The sequence below is a fragment of the Apteryx rowi genome, unplaced genomic scaffold, assembly GCF_003343035.1.
Source record: "Apteryx rowi isolate R43461 unplaced genomic scaffold, aptRow1 scaffold_177, whole genome shotgun sequence".
NCBI classification, from domain to species: Eukaryota; Metazoa; Chordata; class Aves; order Apterygiformes; family Apterygidae; genus Apteryx; species Apteryx rowi.
Window position 1 is genome coordinate 446748 of NW_020448052.1, and position 27212 is coordinate 473959.

Sequence of the window (27212 nt, forward strand, 5' to 3'; positions counted from 1 at the left end):
CCCCCCCGTTGTTCCAGTTCCCTGCGAGTGGGTGTGTAAGATAATTGAGTTCTTAAAGAACCCCGGTATCGAGATGTGCTACAAGGTGTTGTGCCTGTGACCCCCTGGAGTAAACGTTTTGGGGGCGAGCAGGTTGGTGTGTTTTTTACAATCCTTTAGAAGTTTTAAGGCGTGTGGTTTTTGTGTTGTTGTTGGTTTAGTTTTTTTGTTTGTTTGTTTTTGTTTTTAACCTGAAATTGGAAGAGCAGAGAGCCCAAGGAAGAGCCTCCTCATACAGGGCAAAGGCAAAGAATGACCTGCTGTTCCTTGTTAACATTAAATGTTTATGGGTGTAAGATAGTAAACCCATAGTAAGAAAAATAAGACCATTGGCAAGACAGACAGTGCTGTAATAGGATGTTTTTACAAGAGAAGGGTGACAGATAACAGATGGATTATTAACCTGTTGGTGAATAAAGTAAGTTGTGACTTAATGAAATTGTATTTGTTGATGCCCACTTTGTCTTGCAGTTTCCAAGACAAGGAGCCTCTTACAAGAATAAATGAAGCTGTAAATCATTTAGTGTTAAAGAAAAGTGGGGAGGAGGCAAAACCCCCTCCCCCAAATCTTCTTACTCTGTTTTATTTCCTCTTTATAATTTTCAGCTGACTCATTTTTTTTAATTTTATTCTTAGCACTGTTTTAGGAACATGAGGAAAAAAAAAAACCTTTTTGTACTATATATTGAATTTTTAAAAGGCCAGGAGGCTGCCAGGTACCTTAGGAGAGTATTATTGCTTAGAAAATCTCAGCTGCAGGGAGAACTGACTTTAAAAGGAATTTTAATATTGATGAGCCCTTGCAATATCTGCTTGTTTTCATGTGTCTCACATATATGGGGGGAAAAAAAACCAAACGGATCCACTTGATCCTTTTCCTTACTGTTTATTAGAAAGTTATATAGACTGAATTTGTTGACAGCACTGTACATGAGATTTTTCATATGAAAATGTCAACAGTTCTGTAATGTAAAAGGTTTGATTTGTTAAATATGTAAATCACAGTTACAGCAGGTCATGCCCTACCGGGTCTGCATAGATCACTGCAAATATGTGATTTTATACTGTACGTTATTTGGGCTGTGTTTCTTGTTCTGTAAAGCACACTACTGCTAGTGGCGTTTCCTGCCTGTTACCTAGTAATTGTATGTAAATCGCAAGCAGTGCTGCTTTAGAGTTGCACTAGGAAAAGCTGCAGCTGCTCCCTCTCCAGATGATGAAGTCTTGTTAATTGTGCTAGTTACTGTGTTATTTTTTTTATTGCCTTTTTGTAAGCGGAGCCGACAGCAAAGCCCTTAACCATGCGTGCTCATGCACCCACACCTGAAACATCTCAATGAAGTGATCAGTTAGCTGACAGATGACAATTTTAGAGTCTTCATTCTGGAAAATTGAATTTTAGGTACAACAATTAAGTTCCCCCCCCCCTTTTTTTTAAATATAAAACTTAAAATGTTGATCTTTAAATGATAGAGTTGTTGTACTGATTTAGATAAAACACCTAGAGATTGTTTTGTAACATATTTCTTAATATGTAGACACTGCAAAAACTGGAAAAATGTATGTGGGTTTTTTGGGGTGTGTGGGTTTTTTTTTGGGGGGGGGTTAGCAGCTTGTCAAATTCTTTCTTAGAAAGCAGTCTGAAGGTAGATATGGGAAACTTTCATCTTTCCTTAGGGCAGTCTCCGAAGAATTCCACAATGCATCGCATTTTATGTTCTGTGGGACTTGGCAAAATTTTGAGACTGTAGTCTGGTACTTTTCACCTCTTTATTTTGTTTTCTTCTTTTTAATTTATGAGTGTTCTTGGAAAAAGGAGCACTGTTTCTGTCCCTCTCAAAAATGATTCAGTTGAACTTACAGAAAATAAGCTTTCTAAAGCTTAGACTCAGCAGCATGCGTGCGAGTAGTGCTGATCTGGAATGAAGACCTGTTGGAAGGATATGACAGATGTGCCTGCTCCATCTGCCCAGCAAATGCATTATTCTTGCAAGAAATTAAATTTAATAATTCTTCCTGGACTTGGTAGTAGGAGTTCTTTTGCAGCTGCAGTAGCAGAGAGTCATGTTCTTTGTGTCTTAAATTAGCTTGTATTCTTTAATTTTGGTGCTATCAGCAGGTTTCTTTACCTCTGTGGTAGATAGGGCAGCTGTTTGTGTAGGTAGTACAGAATGAAGCCTTACATGTTTTATTTGTATTACAGAAGCCTCATTAGTGTCTCATCTGAATGCTTTCAGGGCGGTGGTGTATTATGTTAAAAATCCTTTGAGGCATGGTCCTAGTTTGTGTCTCATCTTCCACTGTTTTCTAAATATGCATGGCTGGAGACCTCTGCAGAATCATCAGCTATTGCTGACATTAAACAGTAATAAATATTAACACTGAGGGCTTTACTCGTGATTTGTCCGGCTATTGATTTTGCATTTATTGTCATCTGGAGTTTACCAAAGGAAAATTCCTGATGTTGCACGGTAACAAATATCCAGTGCTGCTTCAGCTAACAAAGTTAGGGTGGAGGAAAAGATCTTCGGTCTTAATCTAATGAGATAGAAATGGTTGGCCTAAGTGAATGATTTCTAGCTTATTTTAAGTTATTAAACTGTTTTTATTAACCTGTTTTTATTAAATAAGTAATCATATATTTATTTGCATAAAAAATGAGTTCATAGCTTTCTGTTGACTTGAGAACAAATTTCCACAGCCAATCAAGTACTCTGCATTATTAGCAACCAAAATATTTCTGCCCAAATTCCATTTTTCAAAACGGAGAAATGTACTTTCTTGAGAAACTAATGCTGAAGAGGGAGGCGCTTCCACAATGAAATTGGTAGTTAGAAAGATTCCTTGTCAGCTGATGGAGCAAGAGCTAGATGTGACTGTCCCTGTAATGGCCTGACTGGTTTCATTTTCTTTTTCAGAACTGATAAGCAAAACTGACCTGCTTAGTCTCAGCGGAAAGACTCTACACGTGACGGCAGGGTCAGCACCGGCTTTGCTCAGCTCCGCTGATGCTCTTCTCTGCCAGTATATCAACTTGCAGCTGTTGAATGCAGAGCCACAAGGTGTGTAGGGTTCTAACTGCTTTTCACTTGCACAATGAGATTGGGATTTGAGTTTTGGACACTGTTGCTTGCTGATGGAGATAGGCATGTATATTTTCATTGGTAGGTAGGCGGTGACTTTTTTTTTCATAAAAGAGAAAGAAGAGCCAGTCTGAGATAAGGAATGACATTTAAACCTGAGCCTTTCAACATTGTTTTCCTGTTTCTGACCACAGCTCACTTATGCATCTTATTCTAAAAGGCTGTGTCTAAAACTGATGAGAAAAGGAAGGGGACAGAGGAGGAGGAGCAAGCTCTTCTCACAGAGTGGTTGTAAACAGCCTATGAAACACAACTCAAGGCTATTTAAAAGCCAAAAGAATCGTGTTATTAACCTGATCTGAAGTTATAGATATGTGTGTATAATTCTGCCACAGCTGCTAATCTCCTAATTTCTACTGTGAAACCTCTCATTAGAAAAGATAAGAATATCTTGGTAACCCAAGCTCTGGTATGAGTCTGTCCCGAGCTGTTGGTCCATGTAGAGATGTGGAGCCTTACTGAAGCTGCTGAAAAGCTAGTTGGGTCAAACTTCTTTTTTTTTTTTTTTTATGGGGATGTGATCATTGGTGTGAGTTTCTGTAGGTAATAGTGGTTTGTGTGTTCTGTTCAAAAATTTCACATCTTCCATAAGCAGTCTCCAGGTTATTCAGCTGACCATTGTATGGAATTCTGGAAGGTTTTCTGTTATTAGTCAAACTGTTAATAATCATTTATACTTCTGGACCCATAATTCATGGATTTATTTAATTAATAATTATCCCTAAGTAGTCTGGTATGGTTGATTAGTGAACAAAAATGAAGTGGGAGAACAAATACTAAATTTTAATTTACCAAGATAAACAAAGTAATGCTATTCCTCACCAATAGTAATACCACTGTTTATTTTGTTAGAATGTCAGAAGGGAACAGTGGGAACTCTTCTAATGGAAAACCCTGTTGGTCAGAATGGATTAACATATCAAGGTCTTCTACATGAAACAGCAAAAGTTTTTGGGCTCAGGAGCAGGAGGCTAAAATTGTTCCTAGATGAAGCACAAACTCAGGGTAAGCACAGACTTTTGGTTTGCTTTTTGTAATGTCTGAGGATACTTGGAAGTTTTTGTTGAGGACCAGCTCTCTAATTCTTTACATGAGATCTAGTTTATTAACTAAATGCACACAATTTACATTGATTTCTAATTTTGCCTGCTAATTCAATATTTTTGTTTACTTAATAGAATCCTTTACGTGTATACATTTACAAGTTCAAAGCTTTAATGTATTCTCCTCAGCTGATCTTGTCTGTAGATCCATATGTATAATTTCCAGAAAATTTATTATAACCACAGAATACACATACAAAGAGACAGTGAAATTTGAATGAGTAGTGCAAGCTGGGGATGAAATGACCAAGACCTGTTCTCAAAAAGGTTCTTCCTTTTGTAATGGAAGGGTCAATCAGCAGTGTCAACACTGGTTACTTCCTGATGTGACCAAGTAGTGAGAGTGAATCTCTTCCTAGAAATAAGTGAGTCCAGACCGTGAATATTTTAAGAACCTCTTCAAATTGTTCCTGTAACAATCATGTTGTTGCAGATGCATGCACTTGCACTTTAATTCTTTTTGGAGAAAGGGACCAGAGGGAAAAGAGTGAGAGTCCTGTTCCGGAGGTGTGTGAGCAGGTCAGCCTTGGCTGGGTGGTGACAGCTGCGTTTCAATCCGAATACCTGGGAAGCGGCAAGCTTTACCGCGGAGTCAGATATCTGTACAGAATCAGAATCTTCTGAAAACAGTCTGAAGATGAGGCTTAAAAACAGAAATTTGTGATGCACAAGAAAGAATATAAAGGAGAGAGAGATAAAAGCTAAGATCTAGCCACACGATAAAAGGGACATGCTGAATGATGTCAACAAATATAGAGAAATACAGAGAAACTGAGAGTATAGCATTTATAAGCCACACAAGGTATAAGAACAAAATATATTAACCACGTCATTTGCATAAACAAAAAAAGTATTTGTGTGCAAAACCTTGCTGAATTTAGCTGTTCAGCAGCAATTTATATTATTATATTGTATTTGTTCATTTTTGGTTTCTATCATTGTTACAGAGCGAAAGGAGCTTTTTTTTTTTTTTTAAAGCAGAGGGAGATTCCTGAGAGATTCCTTCAGATGAAGATGAGTTATCAGAATGGAAAAAATTGAAAACATTTTTATAAATGTTGTCAAGTTGGGCATGTGCTGTCTATCACACAGATGTTTGCTTGTTTTAGTAACAAAGACATGGGGTTTTTTGTTTTTGTTCCCCCCCACCACCCTCTCCTCCCCTTTGTAATATAGGAAAAATGATCTATAAATAAATGTCAGTGGTGAGTATCACCTGTTCATGAGATTGAAACACGTGAATCATAGATACCTGTTCAAGAAGTATTTGGGGCAAGCGCAATACTTTTTAACATGATAGCTTCAAAGCCTTCCTTTGGAGGAGTTAGCACAGAAAAGAGGATGTTCTTACATTATGTTGGTAAATCAACCTTCCAGTTTCCAAGTAATAGTAATTATTGTCTTAAATACTGTTGAAGATATTAGCTCTATGTAATTCGGGGGTTTGTTTTTTGAAGTTTTGCATTTTATTGTTATTTAGCATATCAGTAACTGCAGAGGGCAATGGTCAAGTCTCAGAAAAAAAATAAACAAAGGAAAAAAAGCCTTTCAGACCAAGTTTGTCAAATTAATTTGGTTTCTTCTGCACATCAAAATAACTTTTCTACATACTGAGATAATGTTTTCTTGGGGAAGGAAGGGAAGATAATGAGGGTATAAGACCTTAACTGTTGATTTGGATTAGACCTCCAGTTATTTAGCTCTCTAGCTTGGTATTCAACTGCTTCAAACAGAGTGCTACACTGGAAGAGGACTCTTTAAAAACAGTATTATCAGGATCCATAAGGGCTGCTTAATTATTTAATTAATAGATGGCTTTTAAGCTTTCATGCAGACTGTGTTTGCTCACTCTAAAAATGAAGTATTTTTCAAAGAAAGGTGGGGGCCTTAATGTTAGAAGGAACGTACATACTCTTACATGGGACCAGACCCTCTTGCTGGCATTTTTAGAATCAGTTTTCAGTCTGGAACATCATCCTGTGGAAAACTGAGCTGCTTTTACGTTATCTCCATGGCTGCGCTTCCCAAACGTGCCTCCCCTCCCCGTGCAGCTCCCTGCTTCCGGGGAGCTGGGGTGAGCCCAAGCAAGCCCAGCATGGACGGCAGCGCCGTAGCCACTGCCAAGCACCTCACTCCTCTGAATGTTACTAACCTTTCAGTTGTGCTAACAAGTGCCCAAATTTTAGATTATCTTTTATTTGCTTTTGCTGTCTGTATGGATTTTAGTGTGCGGAGTAACACAGTAAACCTCTGATATCCTTTAGCGTTGCTTTCGGCATATGTATTGGTGGTTGCCACACTGAACTTTCTTGAGAGAGAGACTTCTGGTGCATTTGGTACTCAGATTGTTTTCGAATACTGGAAAGTACAGCTTTGCCACCAAAGTAAGCTGTTATTGGTGTCGTTTGCTGCAGCTGAAGGGTGTTGGGAAACACTGAGCTAGCAAGCATCCGACTTCCTGGAAAGAGTGCTCTGGGAGGCAGCAAGAACAAGGAAAGCGGTTTCCCATTTGTATTGTCTTTGCAATTGTGAACTTTGTAATTGTCAGGCATCTCTTCTGCAGCTGCAAGACAGGATTGCTGTGTGGCTGTGTTTCCTAAATAGTTATAAACCCTGACCCAAAATTACGGATATATGCTCTATCTATACAAGGTTTGTTGGTGAGACTTTATTGTTGCAAACCATGTATATAGCTATTAAAAGGTTTAAGGAATTGATCTCCCGTGGTGTGCAATTCTTCAGGCATACTTGACAAGATTGCAGCATTAATTTTTCAGCAGATACTACTACAATCCTTGCTTTAAGTATAAAACTCAAGTTAATGTATGCATGTTCTTTTTCTAATACTCCTTCATCAGCTTGTTGCTTTGGCTCCTGTCAGAGACAGGGTATTAGAGGAGATGGCTTGTTGGTCTTTCCAGTATGGCCATTCTTGCATGGTATTTACAGAGATCTCTGCTTTTCAATGCGTTGTGTTGTGTTACTGATACTGACGTTGTTGTCACATTACAAAATGATTTTGTGAACCGAATGTCAGTCCATGTGGATGGGAAGCTGGGAGATGAAATATGCTTTGAAAAATTAGACATCTTAACCGCCAGCAGTGTTTTAAACTCTTGCAGTAGGAAGCCTAACATGTGGTGACTTTTCCTTTGAATGCACTGGGTTTTAATAGGTAGGAATTTGTGCTGAGCATTTTCTGTCCAGGTTCCATTTCAAAGGAACTGGTAGAGCTGCCTGAATAAAGAAATAAACGTATTGATAGCTCTAATGTTTAAGGAGAAGTACTAACTGTGTTCTGTTTGTCTCTTGTTTTTCTTTTGATTCAGAGATTACAAAGGACATCTCAATGAAGATCCTGAATATGAAGACCATATATGTTTGCGTTATACCCACCACAGCTGAATGTTGAGGGGTCCATTTTTATGAATAAGACCATCTAGACTTTTTTCCACAAAAATGAAACCAAATTAAATTAGTATGCTTTCAGATTAACATCCTAGTTGTGTATGGTACTTCTAACATCTCAAATTGCACACAGGATGTTTTCTACGAGTGCATGTGTAATATGCTGCTCTTTGGTTTCAAATACAATGTATTTTCATTATGTTACCTTATGATACTGTAAAAGCTGTTCAGAGTCATGTCAGAACTCCTTAACCCTAGATATCTATGCAGTACTTTGCCTGAATGAAATGAGACTAGTACCTCAGTGATGCTGTTCTCTGCCTGTGCAGTATGCAGGGAGCATTTTTGCTTTTCGAAACGGTGGGTTGCGTACAAGGCTCTATGATACACATACTATGTTACAAAAGCTTTGAAACTCATTAAAGGGGTCCCAGCTTTGTTCACTCATACTAGGTGGATTTTCCTGAAGTGTGCGGTTGTTGATTTAAAATACTTCCTAATTTCAACAGTTTGAACAATAAATTTGCTTCATCTCCAAAGCCTTGTTTCCCTGAATTTGGAGTACTTTGGCTCCCTACATTTTCTAAAGATGGCGCATGGCACTTCATATGGATTGAGGAAAACCTAGAGGAAACTCAAAATCTGAAAAATATCAAACTTTAATGACTATCTAAGTTACAATATTGTCAGCTTTGGGGATTTTGTTTGGTTAGGGTTTGGGGGCAGGGTTGTATTTGTGTATGTGTTTGTTTCAGATCTAAAAACAAGTTTTAGACTTAAATTAGTGCTAAAGTTTTGGTTTTAGAATAATCAGCACAGTTTGCCAAATGTTTTAGTGTTAGCTTGTATACCTGTCAGCAAGTGAAGTAACAGGCAACCTTTTTTCAGTTTGAGGATGATGGTTTTTGGCTCTAATACTGGATTACTGAAGGGGAATTGGACACAGCTTTCACTGAACTTCAACAGTGTTGTTAATCATTGTTGAAACTTGCTACTGTACAGAATTCCTGCGAAGGTATACAGCTGCCTTTACTGCAGTGTCTTCTTATTAGTTTTCTAAGAACAAGGTTATGTAAACTGCAAACAAGAATTAACAGTGAATAACATCTTATAAGAATAATGAAGTCTTGCTTAGCATATTTTTCCATTGCTGTTTCTCATCTTTCATTTATATTTGTCTAGCTACAAATATAAATTAAAGCTTTTTTCTGTAATACACTATATTACCAGGAAAGACTAAAAGTAAATGCTCTGTGTAGTTGTTGTGCTTTAGTGAACCATTCCAAAGTTTTTAAGTACTCGTTTGAAGTACATCAAGTCTCTGGCATTCAGTTTACAAAAAATAATTTTTATCGATATTAAAAATATCAGTGCCTGAACCTATTGAACCACTGGCTTGTACATTTTAATGAATATTGGACATTACTCAGTACCTTTCCCTTTAAGTAAGCTTGTTTATCTTTTTACTGATTTAGTAACATGGAAATCAAGTAGGGCTTCAATCTATGTTGATACATTTTATCACATGAAAAAATGTTCATTTTTATCAAAAATATTATACCTTCTGTGAAGGTAAGATTGCTGATCCTAAGCTGAGTGACTTTGCTTTACTTTTTACAGAGAGTAAACGAAGTTGGTAAAAGACTGCAGTTTAACCTTATCGTTAATGAAACGAGCAGTTTATTTTAGTGATGACTGTCAAAAGGGAGTGTCATTACTTGCATTTTTAAAGAACTATTTGGGATTTAGCTTTTTTGTCTGTGCAACTTCTAAGGAGGCTAGCTGGCTGTGTTCTGTACAAGGAGTGGATTGGGTTTTGTATATGCTCTTCAGTGAATGCAAAGCCTGGCTAAGATTTCTCAATTCACTCTGAATGAGTAACAAGCAGAAAAAGATAAAATCTTTAACATAACCTTTATTCCTTCTCAAATATACTCATAGCTGCTTAATGTCAAAAATAGTTTGCCCTGTGGAGAAGGACTGCTTTCTGTGACCTAAATCTGATAATCTCATACTTTGCATTAGGTATAGTTGAAATAGGTTTCCTAGACTTTCGGTAGGCAAGTGCCTGCTTTATGCTGAAAATGAAAATCTGCCTTTCTCTTGATTTTGTACATAAGCTTTCTCTATGAAGATGCTCTGCAGAAGAAAACCACCTGTGAAACACTGTTAAAATAGACTGAGACATGCTGATAAAATTTATCATCAGAGGTAAAGGATTTAAATTATTTACTCCCTGGAAAGGGGTGAATGAAAAATATTGCTGATACCTTTGTATGTGCAACTTTAGTTCTTCAACATCCACGCAAAGGGCATACACTCTAAATGATCATCACAGCCATGACTTGAGCCTAAGTCAGGAAAGATGGCACTGTGTCTCTGTAGACATGTGAAGTTCACCTAGTTGATTTGTGGATGGGGCTGCGTGAAAGCTGCTTTATTAGCAAAATGGACTTTAAGGAAAGCTTACTACTGCTAACTGCTTCTTAGATAGTGTTTGTGGGATACAGTTCATACTGTACTCTGCGGACCAACCTACAAACCAGAGGGAGGGAAGCCATTAGTCCAGGAAAAGGGGATGATAACAGACTACAAGGTAGATGGGAAACATTGTGTTTTTTCATTATGTTTCACCACAACTTCATTTGCAAACAACTTCCTGCTTCTTTCAGCCTGGGCTGGGAAAGTGCTTTTTTATAGATTACTACTCTTATCACAGAAAATGAGGCAAAACACGACGAAGAAGGTGAAAGAATGTTGAACAGCTCCTACAAAGTCTCTGCGGTAGAGCACAACACCTATAATAAAGCAGTTGTGTTTGGACACTGCCTTAATGGAAGGATGCTGCCTACCCAGTGGTTCAGATTTGAATAGATACAGATATCTCTTAAATTTGTCTTAATGTTATCTGGCTATATTTCACTCCAGTAGAATGCAGGTATATATTCACATTGCCTGAGCTGGGAGTAAACATTACCACACGTTGAGAGCACGAGGAGGCACTTCTGCTTTCTGTCAGTGTGCTGGTGGGGCTGGCCGGCGGGTCAGAAGTCTCCTTTCAAGCGGCAGTGTGGCACATGGGATTATCTTTCAAAGAAATGCAAAACTCTGCTGCTTGTCAAGGAGTATGTTCAGCTGCCCCTGAAGCTGTCTTTAGAGAAGTTGACCAGATAAATTCTTCAGCAGGATCTGTTTTTCTTTTCCTAATGAGGCTTGAGCTTAAAAATAAGAGCATTTTATCCACCTGTATCCAACTTTATCTACCTCTATAGTAGATGTGCTCTAGAGGGCATGCAGTGTAAACAACTAAATTAAAGCTATTAGCTCTTAATGTAACTTGATTGTGCTTTTATATTAAGGTATTGATTCTTTAAAATGAAGTGGGTATTGTATAGGCACAAAGTTACACTTGCCTGTTTCTTTCCAGGGTTATGGACTTAATTTCCAAGGTCAGAAATAGTGCATGATAGTCTGTGCTTCCCTTGACTGGAACAGAAACTGAGATGTGCTTTTGCCGTCTCCAGTCTGATTATATCACAAGCCTGGAATTGCCCGTAAATGCTGCTTCTGTCTTTGGTAGGATCAGTAAAGGTTAGTAAAGGGGAAAATGCATTATGCTTATGACAGGTAATAGAAGAATGAGACCAAAGTTTGTCAGAAGATACTGCTGAATTTGACTTCTGGGTCAATTAATTCGCATCAACCTCTTACATAAGTAGCATGCAATTAATAAGAATTTTTTTTTCATTGCAGAGTTACAGTTGAAATCTACTTTCAGCTGCTGCTCTATTAGTCGGCTAAGCTATCTTATCTCTGAATCATAGTGACAGAGAATATTAGGAACAAATTGTGACCCAGTAGGGTGAACTTGTGCTTTTTCTACCTTCCTTCTCCACATCCATTTTTAGTATTCTTTTTTTCTCCTGGATAATATCTAATTATTTCTTGAGAGAACTTGTCTCATGGGATCTTGAAGTGGGAAAAGTTTCCTACTAATTTTAATTTTTTACTAATTCACTTCTGTAACTTCATCTAGGTTAAGCTAATAATAGTATCTTGGCTTGATGTGATAACTCTTCACAATTTATATACTTCAATTAACTTCTCTCATAAATAGCTTGTGTTATATAAATTAGGTCCTGGACCACTATTGTCTCTCTGCACATTGAAAAAATGTGAGCACCTAGGCGCTCGCAGAACTGTGTTATACCATTTATTGTACTCTGCACGGAAGTTGGTATTCTTGTGTGCCGATGGCAGGTTCCTGACCTTGCCCCGCTGCCGTCTGCCTGGCAGCGCTGCAGCGTCCTGCTGATGGTGGCACAGCCTTCTCCGTTCCCAGCTGCCGGGATGTGTGCAGCATCCAGCGGGCTGCGAGAGCTGGGCGCTGCTGAGCCGGCTTTCTGCCATTCGGAGCTGCAGGCAGGGAAACCAAATAGATTTGTTGTTGTATCCAGAAATCATAGTGCTGTGGTTTAAAAGAAAAATGGAGACATCTGTTTTTTTCCGCTCCCTGGTGTCTGTCCCATTTCTACCAGATAGGTATTCACTAATTGATCCTAACTGGCACCCTTGACAGGGGATTTAACGACAGGGCCTGGCATGGCTGTGCCTGGTGACGGGATTGCATCCTTCACGGTCATCTCCTGAGGCTGAGCTGGGATACAGCAGCGAGGCTGCGTGGGCAGCGCAGCAGCAGCGCTGTCTGCTGCCCTCGGCCCGCGCCCAGCCTGCCCCGGAGTAATTCAAACTGTAATGGCCTAGCTAAGCAGCAGAGTAATTTTACTTCCTTTTCAGCTGAATGTACAGCAGAGGAAAATCTGCATTTGGAGTTTGCTTTCATGCAGCAAAGGTGGTTGTGAACATTGGTGTCCTCTTGCTTGTAACTTCCTTACAGAGAGAAGATTAAAAAAAAAAACAACTAAAATTTCAGCTTCTGCTTTTCCTCTTTTAAGTTGAATAGCAACCAATAGCTGTATAGCCCCTTTGCAACTTGGAATATCTCTGTTTTTCTGTAGTTCTTCAGTGAAGGTGGAGTCTAGGTATCCTTGTTGTTACTGGCTGAGCACAAAGCAATTACACAGTGTGTCAAGTCATTTTTTTTGTTCCTTATCTGTTTTCTTATGGGATCAATTCTTGACGCTAAGTAGATTGAAAAAATCACGTACACAACTGTGTAACAAAAGATGAACTTAAAAATGGTCTGACATGTTTTCCTTTAACATCTTTCTTTCAAAGATGGAACGAAAGAAAGAAGAGCACAATGTGATACGCACGCAGAAGCAGCTTTTATGGCACAAACACTATTTGCTGAGTTAATTTTACTCTTGCTGTGCTACGAGTGGTGGTTAACTGGGGTTGGGGGAGGGCGTGTCTTCAATTATCTAATGTTTTCCCCAGTTAAAATGTTTATGTAACCAATATAATTATAGCTTTTATGTAATTGGGGAAAAAAAAAAAAAGGTTCCTATTTCAGTATGTCTGGGTACTTCAGTTAATTCCCAGTCTCTGTCTGTACAGAGTTCTAATTAGGGGTCACCCAGCTCCTCAGAAGACCTCTAAAATTCCTTGTAGATGCAATTAGAGTAAAACTGCCCCTAAATATATGTTAAGTTTGTAAGATTTCCTTGGGTCAGAGATCATGGAGTTCTTTTGTAAATTGTCCTAGTTCTGCAGTTGGTTCCCAGTTCTTTTCGGTGTTTAAAACAGCGTTATTGACATCTCCCAAATATTTAAAATGCAGCCTAGCACTTAATATTTGCTACATTTGACTGTATATGACAGCCAGACATCTGTGCATAAGGTAGTTCCATAGAATATAATCTGTAGTAGACTTGAAGGACATATTTCCTTTACTTTTCAAGTCGGTTATTTTGCAAAGGGAAAGATGGTCGGAAGTTAGAGGCGCAACATGTGCTGTGTGATTAACAGTGCAGGCAGACCTCACCATCATGGGATCTTTCAGACTATTCCTTTGAATGTCATCTGCCAGGCATTGCAGCCTGGGGGAAGGGAAAATAGTAAGAAACATGGAAAATTAAATTAGGAGATCTTATTCAGCAAACCCTGTTTGTGAGCATGAAATAGTCTAGACAAGGACAAAGGATCCTAAATGTTGCTGAAGATCACTGGGTTTATGATGGGTTAATAATTAAACAAAAACTAATAATTTCATACACTTGCCAAACAGAACAAAAAAAGCAAGTACTGGGAATGTATAAACAAAACTATTATCTGTAAAATAATGAAACAATCCTTCCACTCTAGTACTGATAAGGCTTCCACTGGATCACTGTGTCCAATTTCAGGAACCATACTAGGAGGAAGATGTTGACCATATGGAGGGAGTCCAATGAAAAGAAGCAGGAATGAAGTTTGGAAACATGACCTGTGAGGACAGATTGAAAGAATTGGCTTGATTAGTCTACCTCAGGGAAGACTGAGGGTGAGATGCAATAAGTCTTCAAATAAATAAATGGTAGCTGCAAAGAGAATAGTAATGAACTCATCTTCATATTTACCAAAGTTAAGACAAAAAGCTTGAGGTTAAATTGGATGGCAGTTTAGGCCATACATCAGGAAAAGCTTTCTGATTATTTCTGAGTAATTAGCCCCAGGAATGACCTAGGAGGATGACCAGACTTTTCAAGGGCGAATTTAAGAATAGTGTTTGAGGTGGTCTTCCAGGAACAGCTTGGATATAGTTTGTTCTTCCTAGAGGCGGGGGGGAGACCTCTCAAAGCCTTTTCAGACCCATTTTTATATGGTTTTCCACCTAAAGAAAAGACAGGCTTTCAAAAATTCCTGACATTGCAGTTCAGCCTGTCATTGGCTTATTTATGAAAATTACTGTAGACAAAAAACTGTGTATTAGTTCTGAGATCTGTCCACATCCTTATAATATGTCCCTCATTCTGTTTTTTATATTTAACTATATTCTAATGTCATATAAAAAAATATGCTGGCACAAATACTGATTAAGTGAGTCAGATCTGCATTTTGAATATACAGAGCAGGCTATTCTGCATTTGGTTTACCGGCTATTATATGTACAAGCCAGAGGCACTGGCAGATTTTGCTAGCAGTAGTTGGGTACCTTCAAGAATCTGTCATTCACTTAATGTTGAAAAACTGGCATCTAACTTAAACCATCAGCTCTGTCAGAGGAAAGTGTCTGTATTAAACGTACAGAAAGGAGAGAAGGGGGGGAAGAAAGTATATATCTGTGTATGTGGAGGCTACTTGCCCCAGAGGACAACTGAGAGGAGATGAACTAGAATGTTTAGCTTATAATGCAGATCATCAGGTGATACAGTCAGTCTGAGACTTGACAGGAGCTTAGTCCTGATCTTCATTCCTCACATGAAGTTCTCTCTGTCTGTCTCTCTCTCTCTCTAATTAAATTAAGGGAAAAAAAGTGATTATCAGTTTGCGAGGAGAAAAAGTCAAAAAGCAGCAGTGTAATGTCTATTAATTCTAATACTTTATTATGATTAATCATGTGAGGGGAGGCTGTATTCACTGGTGGTGAAATGGTCTCGCTACATCTGTATTTCTGATCTTTCAAGTGTGCTGATGCTCAACAATGCAGGATTAATATTTTTTTCCCCCTACTCTGTGCCAGTGTTAATTTTCTTGCTTTTATAATATGGAGTTCTGAATCTCAATTTTTATGGAAGGCCTTCAGTCTCTGCCGCTCCACGGCCGAGTTCAGCCCCTGCTCCATGAATCTGTGCTTAGATTTTATCACTTCTGTACATTATCCAAAAAACAAAAAAAAGCCTATTTCAAGCTATATGAAATTCAAAGTGATGCTTTCCTTTCCCCAATGAAAATAACAGAGAACCAGTAACAGTCATCTTCCACATTAAAAAAAAAAAAAAAAAGAAAGAAAAATCCGCAGAAAGGTGCCACAAAAGTAAACATATCTGTCTGCATCAAAATGGTATTTTTATTATGGTAGTATCAAGCACAAAATAAAAACACAAAAAGTCTATCACGAAGAACAACAGTCATCTCACCAAACTTCAATTTGACAAAATTATCAAATATTTGCACTGACCTCTAATATTGTGATGCCTATTACTTTCAACTGGTCTCTCAGTAGATGTATAGGCATCCATGATTGTACGATCAGGAGAGGCTTTTTTAGCAGAAGCACTAACCTGGAGTTGCTCAGCAAAACACTACGGATCTCAAAATATTGCTTGGGTTTTCTATGTTTCTCTGTGACGCTATGTTGCACGTTGCAGCGTTGTCCTCGGACACGGCCGCTCTGAGCTTGTTTTGAGGACTTCCTGCAAGGCAGTTTTTCGTTCCTGCACTGCTTCTCTCATTTCTTGTATATGGACTCAAGGGATTATTAGACTCGAAGCTACTTTTCTAAGCAGGACTCGACTTGGAGCTGAACCTGAAAGACAGGAGCATGGTGACTGCTGCCTGGGGTCCTATCTGGAACCTGGTTTCGCAGTGTCGTCTTACTCCCACTGCTCTTTGTTAATGCAGTTCACAGAATCCAAAGCGAATACGTTGCTGGGGTTTTTTGGTTTTTGTTTTTCAGCAGAATGCGAAACAGAGAAGTGCACAGCTCTAATGGGAAAGCATTTTTAGGATTATTAGTAATGAGGGTTATCCCAGGTGAAAATGTGTAACGGAAAGTATTTTTAACCATCACTTGATGAGTCCAAGAGCTGGAGACAATTTTCTCTTAGCATCTTTCATTTTTTTCCGTCACCAACACACTTTGGAACTCCTGAAGGATAATGAATGGTAGTGATGTTACTTTACTTTTTTCTGAATAGTATTTTGCAGCTGACAATTCAATAATGTATATGTATGTTTTTAAATATTAAGGGCCTTTTTGAAGACTTGGCTTTCAGCCTCTCATGACTTAATTCCAACACTGATTACTTTCAGATTACTTTTATGATGTGCAAGGGTTGCAAAATGAAATTGTGGCTTTACTGATTAATTATACCTTGGTTATGTGGCATGAACAGTGGAGTTGCTGAGAAAAGAAACAAAGTGGAGATTTCTTTTGAGGCCAATTATTCCATAGGTTTGCATTTTTGAACTTAATGCATTAGCTTGCAGCCTGTGAGTCTTATCCTGCTTTCCACTTAGCTCAGTGGCAAAACATCAGCTCTGTCTGCTATCTTTCTCCCAAAGCCGCTATTCAGAGTGCGAATCCAAAATAATTTTATATTATGTCAAAGCAAACTGACCTCGGAGTCACTAGCAGTAACTTGATTTTTAAATAGCTTCCATCATAATAGCAGGGGGGAATAGAAAAGTAATGATGCTGGAACAAAATGAAAGATATTTTCATGCAAATGTAGATAATAAAAAGAGAAGACAAGGGAAAAGAAATACAGAGTATGTGTAGGCTTTATTGCAAGATTGTCTCCTTAAGTGAATGGTTTTAGGGTGTTAGAGTAACAAGAGGCCAAAATAATTTATATGGAGTAATAAAATACTAAGCAGTCTTTATATAGCCTTGTAATAATATGCCTAACATATTGCCAGTTTAAAACTATTTTGCATGGAATAAGAGTCACTTTGGAAAAAAAAATATATTATTCCTTTCAAAAGAGTCATTAAATTTTTTTATAGTGACAGCTAGTAGTATCTTTGTTACTGATCTGTCAGCATTTTCATGTATTACACCTGAGGATTTCACGTATTTCATGTATTACATCAGAGGAGAGTTATGGTGTGGCTTCTCCCCCCCCTCCCCCCCCCCAGGGGGGAGGAGGAAAGAGGGTTGGTGATACAAAATTTACAGTGAATGCAAAATAAGAATAATAACGTGCTAAGCTGAAACTCTAGATTACCATGATGGTATCCTAACAGAGGAAAGAAAACAAATTCCAGTTTTGGTCTCTAAACGAAGTGCAGAGCTTTAAGGTTAACAAAAAAGAGAGAGGAAAAAAAAAAGAGACAATGTAAGAAATCCTTTCAAACTAGAATTCTACTGTTTTTTGCTTCTGAAGTGAAGATTGTAGTTCTGGTCTTTCAAAAGCAGAGCTGTACCAGTGCTCCTTAAAATCAGCTAATCTGGACTATTCCTGCCTGTTAAGGAAGCTAAGGGACACTGCACAGAATAGCATCTTGCAGAATGCACTGCCTGGGCACTGGCAGTTGCTCACAACTCAGCAGTGTTATTACTGAGGAAGAAGAGGCAGTTTCTTAAGCAGATGAATCTTGGGCTCTTATGGATTTTTCCAAAGTAAGTTAAGAAGCAGTGCTTTCTTTTGTTGAGCTTAGTAGAAAGTTCATGTACATCTGGAAGAACTGCTGTTTGCTTTCAGTAAGATGCTCCACTTGATCAGCAGGCTGTTGAATTCTCTATTAAATCCAGTTTTCTAACAGATTTAATGTCATGATTAAATGGCTAATACCACAGCCATGGAATAGCTGCAGTGCGTTATATTACTTCAGAGGTGATAGAGGGGAACATGCTACAAAGGGTGCATTGGGAGAATAAATTTTTGCAGCTGCTGGTCAGACATACATAACTTGACTAGGAGTTTATACTTTGGAAATCGGGAATGACATAATAAATCAGTGCCATATAAGTACAAATAAAAAGGCCGGACAGGTGGAGATACAGGTGCAATCAAGGAGAGTCAATTCTTATATTGAAATAAAGATATTTTTCATTATTGAAGTTCATGGGAATTTAAGGCCAATAGCAGGTTAGTAAGGATCTGAGGCAAGAACAGTGATTGCTGATAGGTCTGAAACAGTCTGAGTGCTGTTTATGGTTTTCTACTGGATTTTTTTTCCTAATGACAATGATATTAGAGATGAGCTGTGGACAATTAATTTTATTTCCTGTTTTGAGACACAACAGTGTAACATCCTTCATCCTACCTATTCTGAGGATAAAGCTTAATAATAAATAAAAGCTAGACTCAGTATGCCTCTAACCTGCCTTGCCAAAGAGAGGAACAAGCTTAGTTTCATTCTCAGCTTCTCCTCCGGCTTCAAGAGGGGCAGTTAAGGCTGAAGCTGAAACTTGGTACAAGAATTCTCAGCACAGCAGAGTTGAGTTAATGAAAAATTGCTGTGCATCTTAAGTACTGTACCAAAACTACTGCCCTTGAAACTTCCTAGAAACATCACATCAAATATGGGTCTTCAGTATTCTCCATTTCCTTAAAATATTGTCTCCATTTCACAAATGGATAAACAGGAGCAACTCTTACCATTTAGCTTCCTTGAAGGGATGGTGAATCAGGACAGGATGGTATATAAGATCTTAAAGTGTGATGTTCTCATTGATGTGTCAAGGAAGAGCTCTTATTCTATTTTTATTTTGCTTATGTATTGCTAGGAGTATGGGAGTTTATCCTTCTCTTGGTATCTCTAGTCATTGGCATGTAACTTGCTTTTCCCTGTGTTAAATAATAGGATCAAGGCTTAACTTTAAAATGAAATGTGACAAATGATGGAAAAGTGAAGGTGAGATGAATGATGAAAGTGTTGTCATGGGCTTCTGGACCTCTTACGCTCGCATGCAAATCCTGAAACTGCAAAGGGGTGGCATGGCTCAGTTCCTTCCTCTCCCTTTCTTCTCCTGCACTTCTTCCTCCCAGCCATATTTGCTAAACCGTAAAATGTTGCAGTGCTATTCAATTCACTGACAAAAATTGGTATGTGGAAACATTTGCATAGTCTTTGTTCATTGCTATGCAAAACATGATTTATTGAAGGTTGTAGCTTGACGAGTTAGCACCTGAATATATGAGCACTACTTTTCCACAATAAAAGGAGGTTTTACTTGTCTTCATCCACTTTTAAGTTGAGTCATTTCCTATAAATACACTGAACATAATGAGGATTTAGGCATGAAACAGTCTGTACTAGCATTTTAGGAACTAATTTTGTATTTTTTGTACACTTGAAATACATGCCAGGCTAATCTTAGAATGCCTCTTAAAGCTTAGCAAGGTCAAATAAGTGCTTTGTGCAGTCACACACATAAGTTGTATTTAACTTTTCATTAACTTTTCAGTGTGCTAAAAAAATGCATAATTCATTTCCCTGCTGTTTTTACTGTAACCATATGATAAATGAATAGGAGAGGGGGAAAAAAGATGAGAGATTGGTGAAGCTTTGTCATGTATGCCTACTACTGAGAAACCACTAAGACTGCCAACTCACAAAGCATGCCAGTGTATAGCTTCATTTTTATTCAGATCCCAGTAAGTTATATAATTAAAAGAATATTAATCTGTACTAAGTACATCTACTTGAACACCCCCTTATAATTGTAGAACTTTGTAATAATTACTACTTTAGTATAGACTTTCTGATTAATATATGCCATTGCAGTTCATTAAAAGTAAGTAATGTGCATATATATAGTCTTTGAAAAGTTTTAAGGAAGGGCTGACGATTTGCTTGTGTCTCTTTGCTGTGCTGTGGAAGATGGTTGCTTTTCCCTTATGGGTATACTGTTGTCCTGTGCCTTTTTCCAAATATTGTGTCTTCATAGCTGGGCTTGCTTTTTTTCAATCTTACGTAACTGAATATGCAATTTAGACTGCCTTCTGTGCTTATTTTTAGATTATAAGACAATTGCACTATCTGGGAAGATACTGCTTTTCACTGTTCTAGCTGATTCACTACACTCATCTCAACCTATTACACTTGCCTTACTGCAGAAATTCTGAATTTTCCTTACTGAAGTTCACATGAGATTGAATCAAATATGTGTTTTTAATTCTGCCGATTGCTGGAGGCTAAATGCAGAAATAACTAACGACCATTGGTGTACCAAGAAATAAACCAGAAGTGGCTGAGGACTTGAACAGGAAACGATGATGATTTCATTCTGCAGATGCACCGTTGTTTGCCTTGCTCCAGTGTTAATGTGATAGTCCATCTCTGTGCTTCCCGTTCCGTGAAAATACCTGGTTCCTTTCTGAACCAGCAGAGAAAGCAGGGAAACAGGAGTAATTAGAGAGCACAGCAGAAGCGCTGTGTTGGGAGATTGCAAACAGGAGGATTTATCAAAGAGCCGGGGGCTTTTTAGCCCTGCCAGTCATCCCACAGAGCTGTCTTATCCAAGCCCTCATAGAGGGGCGGGCTAACCACCCACCGCTTTCCTTTCCAACATTGTTTCTCCCCCACCCCCAGGTTCTCCAGTTCATTCCCGCTGCTCTGATCCAAGCTTTCTGGACATACAGCACCACCAGCTCAAGAAATAGGCCACACCAGAATTTCTTTCTCTGCTGTTCAGTCAGAGCATCTCCTTTGTTTCATTGAGATGTATAAATTGTGTTGTAATATGCAAAAGTAATCTTTGCCTCGTTGGATAGTGTTTGTAAATGAGGCTGGAACGCGTGACATGTCAGCCTGGGAGCGGTAGTGGGACTAGCAGTGAGATATCATTTGCGTAGGCGTTGCAAAGAGACTGGAAGCATTCAAGCTCTGTCTTAAGAGAATGACTTTTCACTTCTCCTAATGACTTGTTTGCGGTAGGGTATTGCATTCATATAAGAAAAAGCTTAAACCATCTCCAAGAGGCAATTAAATCTTAACTCACTTTGGCGGGGGCGGGCAAGATAGGGAGGAATGTTGTAGTGCAATATTTTGGCATTCTGTGTCAAACACTGTCCCCATGCTAGTTTTGATCCAATTACGACCAGAAAATACTGGCAATGAGGTGGGATTTCCAGCATTAGTAAGTTTGGAGAAACTGAGGTCGCTCTAGAAAAGCATTTGAAAAGAAAACTCACCCATATGTTGAGCCATCCAAGATGATTAGTTAAAAGCCATGTTGAAGCTCAATTGAGAGAGACTGTGGTTTGGATGCTCCTTTTTTTGCAGCAAATTGCTGCTGACAATGGCTAGGTTTAAAATTTTTTAATGAAAAAGTCTTCAAAGTTTGGTGATAGGAATGAGAAAAATCTGACAAATCTGACAGTGTTTAATCAAGGTGGTAAAGGAAGGGAGGAGAGACTAATTAGATTTGTCTGCATGGGTTGCTCAAACTTTACTAATACAGAACCTTTTTGGTTTTTCTCCTCTCGTATCTGGGTCATCTGTTGACACTATATGCTGATGCAAATATGATGAGAATTTATTGTCTGGGGCAGAAACTCCAAGTAGTTATTATCCCAGTAAACTGAGGATAACTTTTTACCTAAAAGCCCCAGATCGGTATAAACCAATATGTTGCCGAAATGTTTGTAGAAAACAAAAAGCTGAATGAAAAACAAGGAAAAAAGGCTTATACTTTTTCCCATCTATAATGCATTCCATATCCACACTTTTCCTTCCTGCTGTTTGCACTCATCACTAAAATACATGTCCAAGATTGTTAGCCAGGTGTATGGATCTAATCATAAAATAATTGAAGAGATTGATCCTATTAAGGTTCCTAATTTATGTGTGTAGTCACCATAAACTTGTATATAGATAAAGGACAGATGCAAATGTCTCCAGAAGGTGATACTTAAGAGGTCTTAGGAGACCTGGGATGCAATCTGGAGGTACCTGTTTCTCTTGTGATTCTACACACATGCAAACATGCACACACCTGTATGTATGTGTGTATGCATGTATATACATACATACTTATACACATATGCATTTATACACATATATATGGAGTCCAGAAGGAGTGCTCCAAAATTCAGCAGCATAGTTAAGGATAATCAATATAAGTCTATGTAATCGTGACGATACGTTAAATGTGCAGGCAAGACCCTGGGGAGAACCCACCCTTTAAGAAATAAAGGCTGCAGGTGAGATAGCACGCGAATGTGATGGCTGTGCGCCTTAAGAGTATGGGATAGCTCACTGCCGTCACTTCCGTGCGCAGTCACCGTGTACACCCTGGGGACAGCGTATCGTGTTAAGTATGCAGGAAATTGTGGGATTAACTTGCAAGTGGGCTTGGATGTACCTGAGTCTGTCCGTGTCTGACAGGAGTGCTTACATTTGTCTCACCGCAGAGCTCATTCCTAATAATTACTAGGAGACTCAGAGCTGCTATTTATAGACTGCTTTTGAGAAATAAGTAGCATGTTAATTAGCAGAAGTTGGCCAGAAACTGAAAAAGTGAAAGAGCAGCCTTCAATGTCGATAAATTGCAGAGCAGCCGCACAGCAGTGTTGACTTCCTCCAGCAGTGACGTGGAGTCTCACGAGTGAAACCCAGGGCTTTCGCATTGTTTATCCTGGCATCTGGGACTTAAAGCAATCACTTACTTAAAACACATGTTGGCAGATTTGCCTTGCTCATGTGCTATCTGGTTTTTATTAAGACTTTAAACATAAAAGGTGAGTGGGCTTCCCAACAAAACGGCATGAACGTAATTGGCGTCCTTCAATCTAAGTAAGATATTTTAAAATGTTATTATTCGCAAAGTGGATGAATTATTCTTACTCAAACAGTAGCGTGCTAAGCCTGGTATTTATAAATGACCGTTGGGACCATTTCTAGATTCTGTATTTACCCTGCTAAATCAGTCTTTATTCGCAGCAAGACTTTTGTGTTACTGATAATTTTTTTTAATGGAATGTTGTGTAATATTTGTTTTATGAATTTTTACTGAAACCACAGATGACAACCAGCTTTTAAATCAATGAGACTATTTCCCCTTGGGAAACTGCTGTTGAAGGGAAGGACTGACTTTTAAATTTATGGGAAAGTTGAATCAAGTTTGCTGATCGTCAGCTTGTTTCTCAGCATTGACCTTTAGATGTTGCTTTTGCATCTTCACAGCTTTTTTGGATTTTATTCTTACCTCTGAGATGACCCACATCCCATGTCCAAAAATTTAATTATCTTCCACATTTAAAACCTTTGTTACTAGCTCTAAGGCTTATGCAAACTGTTGCCTATTTCACTCTGTCAATATTTTCCTCAGAACACTAAGTCAAGTAGGAGGCTGAAAAATCAAAAGGAAAGAATTACCTTAGAGGAGGTTATTTGTGCTTATGACTAGCATCCTCAAAATATAGCCAAAAGTTACCTTTTTTCTGAATTGTAAATTGTTATTGTGATACATGCAATAGCATTCAACGGTACGCTGAACAGTAGTACTCAGTAGTACTGTTTTTTGTTCCTCACGTTATAGTGTTTTCATCAATGCAGCACCCATTCATGCATTTTCCCTCATACATTTTTGTGAATAGAAAGATTGCTACAAATATGTAAGTGGTTCTTCAAATGATGTCATTTTTATTATAAATTTTAATTTTTCTAACTGACTTCTCACAGTGGTCTGTAGAATGGGTGTTACTTCTTTTTTTTTTTTTTTTTTTTTAAASAAGCTTGCTGCATAACTTAAGAGGACTGCCTGAATGTGTTGCAAAAGGTCTGAATATTGCAGAAAGCCCTTTCTCACAGTTTACTCCATGCACATAAAATAGTTTTGTGATTGCTAATCAGTTCAGGAAAAATTTAATTAAAAAAAAAGTTCTTCTGCTCCCCTTTATATAAACATATTTAGCAGATTCATTTAAGAGAAGACAATTCAAATTATGCATCTGGAAATCTAGCCTGTAGTCCTTTCATAGACTAAACAATAATAATATTATGTATTCGCTCTTGGCAATATTCTTCCAACCTGCTTTTTTTGTTGTGGTGGTGGTGTTTTGTGTGTTTTTGTTTGGACTTGTTCAGTCAGTTTTTTGGTTTGTTTTTAGATTAGCGGCATTGCAGACACCTTCACCAGGTTTTAATCTCCACAGGAATTGTCCTTTTATGTCGTTTCTAAGTGCTTTGGGTGCAAGATCATCAACTCCTATGTCAGGTTTAACAAATTACTTCACAGCGTGAGATTTTTGTTTGTTTGGGTTTTTTTTTGCCAGGGAAGCACCAGATTTGTTTTATAGAGAAATCAATAGATAACTTTTAATCATTCTTATTTCTAGCCAGGGTTGCTATTGCCAACAAGGTCAGCAATTCAGGGTGTGATGTCCGGCCTACACAATTGTTCCTGACATCGGCTGGAGGTTAAGTCCTCCTACCATCCGCCTAACTGCAGCTAGGCCTTTTCAAGGGCACTTCATGCATGCATAAATGCAGTGTGTATTTTGCAGTTTGCTCCAGCTATTTTTGCTTTGATGCTGACTTAGAGCTGTGCAATAACAGCTGTGGAATAGCCCAGTGTGTCCAAGAATCCTCTGGTCGAACTCTTCTTTTTACAAAGTGAAGATTTGGTCAGATTTTAGTTATCTTCTAGTCTTCTCCTGCAGTGTATGTGACATTCAAACGTTACGCAGAACTTGAACTGGTTGACTGATATACAACTTCATGGCAATGTTGAGACTGTTAATTCTCACAGCCTTAGTCTGTCATTACTTGGGCTCTTAAAAGCTGTAGAGATTTAGGAGCGGTTGGCTCGTGACTGTGATGGAAGACTGTGAAATTACTGCAGATCACATTGGTAATTCGCAAGGATATGCTTTCTGCTGTAGCAGATACTGGACTTAGGCCACAACTTGGTGGAATAAGATGCCATGAAGGTTTTCTTAATAGCAATATAAGACTGGGTCTGAATGTTCTGATAATTGAATGTCCAACATTGTTATAAAAGGGTAGGACTTTATGCCTGCAAGCCAAACACTCATCTTCCAACTGTCATTCCAACTGTCATTCCTGTTTCATAAAGCCATTTACTATTGTATAATAACTCCTTGTACAACATTTCCTCATGCTTCACTAAAAAAAGGTGACAGATTTTATGATTGCACTTGGCTCTCTTAATCTACATACTACTACATTTCTGGCAGAGAAAGGTTTTTCAATTCTTTGTGCTGCCATTTGGGCAACTTCACAGGTAAACTCTGGAAATGCATAAGGATTCTTTGGGATGGAAGATGTTATGTATGTATGATATAAGTCATTAGAGCATAGTTAAATGCTTTGTATACCTACATCTGTTTTAGAAATTTCATAAAGGACCCTGAAATATGAAGAATAGCTATTTCATTCTAATGTAACTGCAGCCAAACTGTAAGCTCTTGAATTGGCATCCTTTACTCCCTCCCTTCTGAGGTTTCTTTGAAATTCTTCCTCTATTTTGTTAGTGTGGAGATTAAGTTCTAGGTTGTGAACATCATGTGAAGTTGAAACCTGGGAAGAACTGTCTGACAAGTATGATTCTAACAAGTATGACAACTTTTGTTTTTAATATAATGTATGTGACAGAGGTCTATAAGGTACCTCTGCACCTCTTCTCTTTTCTTTAAAGATCTCTTTCTTTTACTACAGCATTTCCAGGGTCCCAAAACTCTTACATATAAGTTTTAAAAATACTAAAAAAATAGAAAATAAAAGAGTTGGTTAGCTTCTAAAACTGCAAGAAACTTAAAATTATATATTCCTGTTTGCATGGGAAAAGATTTTCATGGGCAGAGGGTATTAAAATGAAGAAAGTCTCCTAAGCTTTCATTCTTGCCATGCACTTTTGCTATTTCACCATCATTTAAAAATCACTCATAAGATGGCAGGGGCCAAATATCTTAGGCTGTAGAGGAGGCCAGGAAAGTAATAATTTGTTTGTATGGTTCTGGGGTTATTAGTCCCACACGCAGTAGTTGACCAGCTGTAGATGTTACAATGATGCGACCGGTCAGGCTCTCAGATACTATCCTTCTGTGTAATATTTAAACCCAGAGCATTGCACCATGAGCCTTAGGCTTTCAAAAGGTGAGGTAGCGTGTGGAATTTTATTTTTATGTGAAAAGAGTCTGTGGGATGTAATGTTTTTTATGCAGCACGGAATTAGCAGTCAAATGTGTGTTTGCCTGATGCAGTAAGAATGCGCATCTAATGCTTTTCGAATGCTACTCCAATCATCTGCTTTAAATGATTAATAAGCACAAGCTGAAAATAGCACCAGATTTACCTAATGTTTGCATGATTATTTTTGTAAACATTTCATTCAGGCTTTCTCTGCCATCTTCCTAAGCATTGTCAAAACAGAGATGTTGCTTTTCTTGATTAGTTTTTCTCAGTTTGTTTGATCTTTATGATGACAAAGATGTAGTGGGGAAAGCACGAGAAATGTTGATTCTCAGTTGACAGTAAGCATGTGGTTTAAGATCATATGAGAAACCTAATCTGGATATTTCCAGAGTATTTACAGATTTTTAAATCTTTCTAGAGCTAGTAATTAACCTTTGTGAAAACTCTGAGTTTGTATTTTGCTAAATAGCTTGTGTGAAAAGCACTAAAAAATATGTTCACAGCTTCTCCTACTTTTAAACGCTAGAAATTGTTTTAAAAGACGTGGAGGGCTTGGTACTTTGTTCTGTTGGCTGTCCTACTTTTTTGTAAGTCCTTGCTGAGATAAGGTTAAGACTGGAATTTAAATGGTGTTGAGGAAGTAGCCAAGATACTAATCAGAATATAATTAACAGCGTATCATCTCTCAAACAACAAGGGCCGGCCAGCAGTGCTATTCACCAATAAAAAAGATGGAAGACTTCCAATTTTCCAAATAAAATGCTAGTGTTGTTAGCTTTAGCAGTCTATATGTGTTATGTGATGT

At 38.2% G+C, this 27212-nt stretch overlaps 1 protein-coding gene across 13 annotated transcripts in view; it reads left to right on the forward strand.

The window, feature by feature from the left end:
* Positions 1–11034, forward strand: part of IARS (isoleucyl-tRNA synthetase) — a 115498-nt gene extending 104464 nt beyond the window's left edge. For 7 of the 13 annotated variants that reach the window (XR_003252730.1, XR_003252732.1, XR_003252733.1 and 4 more), the window contains 4 exons: positions 2958–3101; positions 4035–4187; positions 4719–5087; positions 7615–7699. Coding sequence is in view for 5 of the 13 variants with exons in the window: in XM_026061197.1 (XP_025916982.1) it covers positions 2958–3101; positions 4035–4187; positions 7615–7697 (380 nt within the window). In the remaining 8 variants the exon portion in view is untranslated. The other 6 variants (XR_003252737.1, XM_026061197.1, XM_026061192.1 and 3 more) reach the window with 4 other exon arrangements.
* The last annotated feature ends 16178 nt before the right edge of the window (positions 11035–27212 follow it).